This window comes from Melitaea cinxia, chromosome 15, assembly GCF_905220565.1.
Source record: "Melitaea cinxia chromosome 15, ilMelCinx1.1, whole genome shotgun sequence".
NCBI lineage: Eukaryota > Metazoa > Arthropoda > Insecta > Lepidoptera > Nymphalidae > Melitaea > Melitaea cinxia.
Window position 1 is genome coordinate 15,728,843 of NC_059408.1, and position 9,204 is coordinate 15,738,046.

Sequence of the window (9,204 nt, forward strand, 5' to 3'; positions counted from 1 at the left end):
ACCAGTGTCAGAGCACCTTCAGATAAATTTTACGATTCAGCGTGTAATACCCCACTGCTGGGCATAGCCCTATTTCTCTATGTAGGAGAAAGATTGGAGCTTAATCCACTACGCTGCACCACTGCAGATTGGCATGTAAGATCCATTTTAAATTTAAATAAAAAAAAAAGATTAGTTCTAATACCAACCAATTAATGATTACTCGTAAATTAATCTTCAGATAAAGCAGGGCACGTGGCTAGAAAAGCGCGAGATCGCTTGTAGTGAATACAACTAATTTCGTACGCACATTTTTAATTTACCAGACATTAACCATGCTTTATTGGTACTCGTTTGTTTTTGTATGTGAAACTTTACTATGGAAGTTTCTGTTTACAACCCGCGAATACGCGATTGTAGCTGTACAAACATTCTGAGGCCGTAGTTTGATTGATTTTTTTGTCTTGAAAATTGCTGGTCAACTTTGAAAGATTCTTTTATAAGACGTTTGGTACATTCATGTGAATTGTTCAATTTAATAGCCTATTTCGCCGGTTACTAATAAATCTATCTGACATATAACAGTGTCCAATAGATAAAATATTGTTATATGTTTTTATTCTGCATCGTTAAACTTCAGTTAATCTGTCATTTCTATTCGCAAAAATATCCAAATCGTTTGTTGAATGTGATGGTCCTACAGGCCTTCTTTTTTTCATCATGTTGATAAATCCTTTTAATATCTCAAGTGTCATGGAATCGGGTTTTTAAAAAAACGTTAAAGATACTAAACCACTAACTTGATAATTTTAATGTTATTTATTTAATAAATACTTTTAAAGCTCATTGTCGACTTTCGCAAATCATTATAATATTTTAACTTTTATTTCAACTAAGAAAAATAAATCTAAAAAAAATCAAGATTCGAAAAATTGTAATACAAAGATCAAACGAGAGTTTAATCTGTAAATAATCTTGTGAAAATTCTGAAAGAAATTGAAATATAATTTAATAAGTTTGTTATAACTGTATGTTGCTATAAAAATGATTATCTGTCGATAGATTTAGAACGTACGGGTAATGTGTATGTGTGTGCGTTTCGTGTGTATAAACATCTTTGTAGTTTATATTTTATTTCGTCGTAAAACGCTCCGCGTCCTCTGATGTTATTCCAAATTGTTTCGAATATATCTCGGGGATATTCGTAATGAGATAATGAGATCATCATTACAGCCTATACAGTCCACTGCTGGACATAGGCCTCCACAAGTTTACGCCAAAAATAACGTGAACTCATGTGTTTTGCCCATAGTCATACGATGTGATACGATAATGAGATGTTACCAACGAAATATTCTAATGTTACATCACCTTTCACCTAATATATAGTTTAATATTTTTAAAATATAAGATAAATGGAACGATCTTTATTATTGCGTTGGAAATTTCATAAAATATTTTACAAAATTAGTTTTGAATTAAAACTTATTTACGCATGCTTGACTTTGGGACTAAGCTGGTGAATGGGTGACAAGAGCGTTACGAAAATATGACCAGACGAGAGAGGAAGAGGAAGAAAGAGGGAGATATAAGTTAGATGGAGCTAAAAAAAATTTACTTCAGTCGTGTATTGTGAATCACACTTGTTTTTTTTCTTTAATGTTTGAATATTAATTTTTGAGGTACGGGTACAGCAGGTAATTAATACCTTGGTCGAAATCACTGTATAGAAAATAATATGGTGTTCTTGTGAGTGAGTGTCCAGAGCAAGAGCAGGATCGGCAAGGCGCTGCTCCTGGTGGTGCCAAATAAAAATAAAATCCTTGTTTTGGCTACTATAACCAAATATACAATTAAAAAAAATTGTCTAAAATATAAAAAAGTAGTAGGTATTTTGTTTAGGAACTTCATTTTCTCAAAAGAATTACTTAAAGAAATTCACATACAACTTACAAAGAAATTAGGAGCGTACAATGTTATATCAAACGTATTAAAATATTTTTAAATCATAACTGTGCAACTCGGGCGACTTATGCAGGTGCGCGGCGCGACGCTTCGTCGATCCTTTGATTTTTACATTATCTTCTAAATTATGGGATGTGAACGTATTTATAAGGGCTTATATCATGTCTATAAAAAAACCTTCGCGAAATAAAAAAACATTCTTTTAGAACAAATTTGATTACAATAGAAAAGGTTGTAGTGAGTAAATCTTAAAAGATAAACATATCTACGATTTTATTTTTGTGTTACCCACACATTAGGAGTTCTAAACATTTTTGAATATCACATCAAAAATTGACCGCTCCAGCGGGGTTCGAACCCGCGTCTCCGACACGGTCAGTCGGAGACACGGGTTCGAACCCCGCTGGATTGGTCAATTTTTGATATGATATTCAAAAATGTTTAGATAAACATATGCTATCGCGAACTTTTTTTAGAACTTTTAATGACGATCAATTCTGATATACCAAATTTTTGGATAACTTTAATCGTTTCTATGACATTTCTTATGAATGCTCAGCTATCCTATAAGTCAAATCGTGATGTTATGTAGACCATAGCCTTCCTCAGTAAATGGACTATAAAACACAAAAAGAAGAAGGAGAAATTCAAACCAATAGTTCCTAAGATACGCCCGTTTTAACAAACAAACTTTTCAGCTTTATAATATTAGTATATACCTATCATCGATTAGAAAATATATAATTTATTTCGAGATCAGCAATAAAAGACGCCGCGTTGGCGCAACGGTCACAGCCATTGTGCTTGTACCGGTTGCGCTGACGGTTGCGGGTTCGATTCCCGCACATGACAAACATTTGTATTGGCCATACAGATGTTCGCCGTGGTCTGGGTGTTTGTGCAGTCCTTGTGGGTCTCTCCACCGTGCCTCGGAGAGCACGTTACGCCGGCGGTCCCGGTTGTTATCGTGTACACCTGATAGCGATCGTTACTCATAGTAGGGTATATATCCGCCAACCCGCATTAAAGCAGCGTGGTGGATTAATCTCTAATCCTTCTCCCACATGGGGAAAGAGGCCTATGCCCAGTAGTGGGATATTACAGGCTGAAGCGATAATAAAAGACTCAAGCTACGATACAAATTATAAGTTTTATTCCCATTATATCGCGATGGCCTTCCGTCCTAGATCCGCTCTACATTCCGCCCTTCTGTTGTAAATAGAATAGTTTAATATAAATGCTTCTTTCGTTTAATTATATTTCGTCGAAATATTCAACATTCTGTGAGCATTTGAAGCAATTATAAAATATATAATTGTATATTTAAGATACGATGACTGCGAAGTTACTGTACTTTTATTATTTTTGTTTTTCTTCATTTTGTTTTCTGTTTCAATACTAAATCTATACAAATAAATAAAATTTGAGTGTCTGTTTGTAATACTAAAATAACCGCTTTTTACTAAATGCATATGGATGTATACGCGGTCATCACAGCAGCCTTTCGCAGTCCACTACAGGACACAGGCCTCCACATGAGTTCACGCCAAAAATGGCGTGCATCGGGAAATAACATTTTTTACAATTTTTGTCTGAAACGGCTGGACCGATTTTGATGGGGCTTTCACTGGCAGATAGCTGATATAGTAAGGAGTAACTTAGGCTACTTTTATTTTAGGAATTTATTAAAAAATGTTTGTTTTAATTTTTATGACTATCTACATAACATTTTTTCACAATAGGAAACTAGACTAGTCAAAACCGTGACATTTTTAGAATGTTTTAGATTAAAAGATTGATAAAATAGGTACAAGCCAATAAGAGAGAGTACTATGTTACTCCATACTTATGAACCCTTAATATTACAACTAATGACGAATTAATTAGTGTCAAAATAAATTAAGGAGTCGTAGCAATGCAATCATTTTCACAATGAAATTAAATGAATTATTTAAAGCGCACGCGAGGTCTGGAAGCAAGGCGATCCGTCACACAGAGAGAATAAGCCGGTGTATACATATTGCATACATTTTTATTACATTACTTTACAACTGTATCGGAACACGTCTTTCTAACAGATGACTTTATTACTGTGTACTGTACAGCTGTTTTTAAAACAATCAATCTTTTTAAACAACTGATTTTAATACTTCGTAAAAAATGTTTATTACACCGGACTTCTTTATGCAACGTGGTATAACACCTTTTCAACTGATAAATTGCTTGTAATTCAATTATCTATTAGTGTATTTCAGTAGCGTAGTTACGTTGGTAATAGAGCCTGTACCAAACGTGCTTGGGGCTCTTAGTGTCTGGGGGACTCTCAGGAGACTAGACTCTCAGGAGAGTAGACTTTCAGGAGCTCTAAAAGCTCGAGGGCCTTGGACTCGTATAATTAATACAACTTTAACTACGCCCCTGTTTATTTATGACTGATGAGATACAATTATATCTGAAAGTTCATTGACAAACATCATTAAAATCATTAAATATGTTTTTTATTATACTACTAATTTTAATGATATGAATATCGATTTTTACACGAATTATTTTTCACATCTGAATCTAATCAGGTCAGACATCATAAAATTCCGCTGACATAAAAATTCCGAAACTAAATCCTGTCGTCTAAAGACAAATGCGTATATCGTTTATTGTTGGTTTATAAAAGACAAATTGCAAACTAACGCGCTGTTGCTGGGCTGATTTCGTACAGACAAAAAAATTTTTTTTTTTTTTTGTAATCTCAATTGTTTTCTTATGTAGAGTCGTAATCTGCACTCTAACGACGCGTGTTGACGATGATCATAAATCGCCAGGCATTCGTTCAATGCAATCTCTTGGCAACAACCTGCGGTACAGTCTGCAGAACATTTACATATTTAATTTACCCTCCGAGACTACTGGTAGCCCGCTACACCGTATGTACCAGGTTGCATTTCAGTTTTAATTTGCTTCATATTAATACCACGTAGGCTATAAGTGTTCTAGGCAAACGGAGACAAAATTCTGCGGTTGCGCTAACTTCTACTACGACTTCGTGATTTATATATATAGTTATATATCTAATCACCTATATAGGTCAACGATGTCTATCAACTAAAAAAATTATGTTATCATAAAATAGTGTAAAAAGTATTGAGTTTTCCTGGATTATATATTACAAATTTCGTGGTTAGAGCCGTTTTAGAGCTAGCGCTCGGAATACCGAAATATTGTTCGTGTAATAATAAAGGACGTGATCGATGTAACCGCTTGTTTGTTTTGTTGTTGTAATCCCGGCTTTAGATCCGAGACGATGGTCGTAAACTTTGAGCATGCGTCCGATGTGCAACGTCTGTCTGGATGTAGCTAAGACGAGTGCCTTTGTAAGTACAGTCAGCAAAAATGTGTATACATTGATTAATATTCTCCACTATAAATGTACCTACTATTGATCAAAATCATTTATCAACTATCCTAACATAATGAAATATTTTATACTTTTTCTTTAGGCGTATGTATGAAAATTTTTGATGTATTGTACGTATGATTAAACCCAACCAACTGTTATTGACGGTTACCGTAAAAAGAGGTTTTAATCTTCAAATTGTCAAATAATTTATTATATACTGCCTTCTTTGATTAGTTTTGACTGATTTAAACACGTGTTATACGTGTATTGAAATGTTATAACAATAGACCATTTCGGTGTGTGTAAATGTCTCGAGCGACGCGTCTGTTGTACGCCACTCGTCAATAAATCACGACCGATCGACTTGGCATCCTCGTAGCGTAACAGTTGAACGAGTCCGATGAAGTACCGTCAACAAAACATGAGCTCTATCAACTGTCATTACACAAATAGTAGGTAACTGAAAAACTAGGCCTAAGTCTTATACGGCCTATTAGTAAATTGATGTATTTGTAAATTATAATCTTTAAGATTCCTTAACTCATATAATAAATACAAACCTTTTGTAAGCAAATTTGCAAAATCTGACTTAAGATATACCTACTTAATTAGTTAATTTTTGAAGTGAAAATTTTTTAGTAGCGAAAAATATTATGGGTTCGCGTCAACGACATACTTATGACTGGCAAACACGCAGGCCCGTGAGCTGTGCGCGTTAGACGCTTTTTGGATTGGTGAAACCTCGTTCGTTCGCGTCAAAAAAATGAAAATTTAAATAATAAAAGTTCTACGTTTTCACTTCTATCGACAGTCTCTATAACTGCCAATATTTTTGCTGACTGTACCTCCTCTGTAGCCCATTATAGCCTATTTAAGGTCATTAAAAGATTGTTTACCCTGTGCCGTTGAGTCTAACGATTTAATTCGCTTTTATTTTTGTGTATATTCTAGCACCTTAATGATTGGTATAATCTACATCGATTTATATTAATTTTATGCCTAAAAGACGGAATAATAAAGAATCAAAAACTAGTGTCAAATCTGCTGATAGCGACGAAATTTTTAAAATAAATTTGCAACATGTATTATTGTAACTATCAAACATTCTACATACCCAAAAAAATTAACCTTTTGTCATCCTTAATTTTTTCAAAAAATCTCATCATATATCTATGAAGGTCAATCAATAACTAAAATAAAATTTCTGCACATAGTTACATACTTTTTCTTTTCAAAAATTAATTATAATTAAGACTATGTAATTGTTTAAGAAATTATATTGACAAACCTGATTGAACACCGCACGTAATCCAACCAAAAGGCTTATAAACAATAAACAATAATTTAGAAGCAATCAATTTATAAAAACGCACTTTATAAAAAAAAAATTAGCCGCGAAAATAATTGCGGTTGGTTCAAAGATGGCGCGCACGACCGAATCGTGCGCACAACGGATAACTATGCCGAACCGAGGGCTTGACACAATAAAGTTACTAACAAAAAGCTAGCCGCTTCTTGCCGCGTAAATTTCATAATAACCATACGCGATTACAATTTGCGAGACATTTCTTGGAGTTTGGCATCAGAAATATGCCAAACGCTTTAAATGTCTTAAGAGATTCACAGCTCATGATTCTCATTTCTCAGTAATCGTTATGATGCCAACGGAACTAGGTATAATTGACTGTTAAAAACATCGTACCACGTAACTATATTTATTAAACTCGCCGGTTTTACTCATTAAATTACGAGTTGAAGGATTTTCAAACGAATATTGAATGTTCAACAAATAAATCTCACTCTTGAAGTATCCAATAAATTCGTGAACGTCCAATTAACGTCCATTATATTTAAAATATTATTATAATTTATTATAAAGATATTTCAATTGTTCTTTATTGTATTGCACTACGTGCAAGTCATAACAGGTAGATAAATTATGTATTTGAGTAAGTATTAGTAGAATATTTTAGTACATATATACATACAGCTTAGTACATTCAGACATTGTTAAGAAGTGGAGTTACTTTAAGTTTTATAGCCTTATAATTATTTTAAACCGCATTTTCATTTTTTCTTAAAAAAATTAAGTGAATAGAGCTAAGATCAAATAGGATTTAAGGTGATAATCGGATTTTCTTATTTAACTTCGATTACAAGCAAGAAACAATAGCACCCGATCAAAATCAAAATCAAAAATAGCTTTATTCAAATAGGCTCCAAGAGCACTTTCGACATAAGGTTACGTTGATTTATATGTGGTTTTATTGATACCTATTATATTTTTGTCTGTTGTATACTATTATTTTCCTTTGAAATCATTATCACTATTATCTTTTTATATTTTTTATGTTTATTTTGTTTAGAATGCGATGATTATTGAGTATACGAAATAATGCAATACTTAGTAAGTATATGTGTATTTATTTTTTGTCCTATTACTTTGAAAAAGAAATGATACTTGTGGAGCTAATCGTAATTATATAAGGTATCGCTGAAAATCAGTGTTGTTGTTTTTGGAACCCTACTCCAAGTTGAGTGATATACCTTTTTGGGGCACAACACTTATACAGACAAAATTTGCTTTTCATGTTTTTTATTTTTTTTATTTTGTTTTAGAAACGTTTGATTTTTTACTTTATATTATTATTATTTTTACTCTGCTTTTTTTTTAATTTAATTGTAATTAAGTTGTGTTTATTTCGGTGAGCTTTGTGTGTAAAAATGTGTCTGTAATTTGTGTGATGTGCCAAAATAAATGTGTTTCTTTCTTTTTTAATAAGAAAATGCAGAATAAATTTATACCCTATTATTATTTGTTTCTTGTGATGAAAAATAAATTAAAATACATGAACGAAGCGCCTGATAGCGATTGTTACTCATAGTACGGAATATATCCGCCAACCCGCATTAGAGCAGCGTGGTGGATTAAGCTCTGACCCGCCATCTAGATGAGGGAAGAGGCCTATGCGAAGCAGTAGGATATTACAGGCTTAAATAAATCGTTTTTTAGATTAAATTTTTTTTTGGCTTAGTTGGCGTCAAAGGCACTTTTACGAAACTTCATCATCATCATCATTCCAGCCTATTGAAGTCCACTGCTGGACGTAAGCCTTCACAAGTTCGCACCAAAAATGCTGGGCAGGCGGGTTGGTGACCGCAGGACTGGCTTTGTCGCACCTAAGACGAAACGAATCTTACCGAACAATAATTAAGTAGTAATTAACTACCTACTTAATTAATTGTTCATAGTTACTAAGAGAATCGATAGTAAACTATAGTGTAACCATTTAAAAATTATCTATAAAGATATATAAATTATCTATAAATATATATTCAGTAGTGAGTTCTGAAGTGGTTTTGAAAGGAAAACCATCGTTAGTAAGCTCACATATATTTCTCATTATAATCTGGTGGAAAACAATAAATGAATTTTAAACATATTTAATTAATTGCAACATGGTTTTTAGAATATCGAACATTAAAAAGTTAATTTGGACGTAAAATCGTGTTATCTGACCTGACATTATATTTATCTCGTTGTCCCGGTCGTCCCATTATAACCCCTCCATCAGGCGGACGGCAGGAAGAATAATAAACAAAGAAGGGTCATTAAATGGCTATTTCGGATCGTCTCCTCAGCGCGACTAACTAGATCCACTGGGTCTCGCGGGTGGCGTAAAGCGGAAGAGATAAGCGTTGATAAAAATCATAAGATAGGTTGATGAGGATGCTCGTACTATTATGCCTGTCTTTAGTGCAAATGCTTATATCTGCATAGAACAGTAAAGAAATTACATAAGTAAGTAATACCGTTATTGTCAGATATAACTATATTTTCAGATGATGATGATGATGATGATGAT

The 9,204-nt window shown here is 33.3% G+C and overlaps 1 protein-coding gene across 1 annotated transcript in view; it reads right to left on the minus strand.

Moving 5' to 3' along the window:
- The window catches only part of LOC123660226 (SET domain-containing protein SmydA-8-like), a 49,748-nt gene extending 40,763 nt beyond the window's left edge, over positions 1–8,985 (minus strand). Inside the window, exon 1 of the mRNA XM_045595325.1 lies at positions 8,859–8,985. Within this exon, the coding sequence (XP_045451281.1) occupies positions 8,859–8,896 (38 nt within the window). The 5' untranslated portion in view covers positions 8,897–8,985. The remainder of the gene's footprint in view (positions 1–8,858) is intronic.
- Positions 8,986–9,204: the final 219 nt, after the last annotated feature.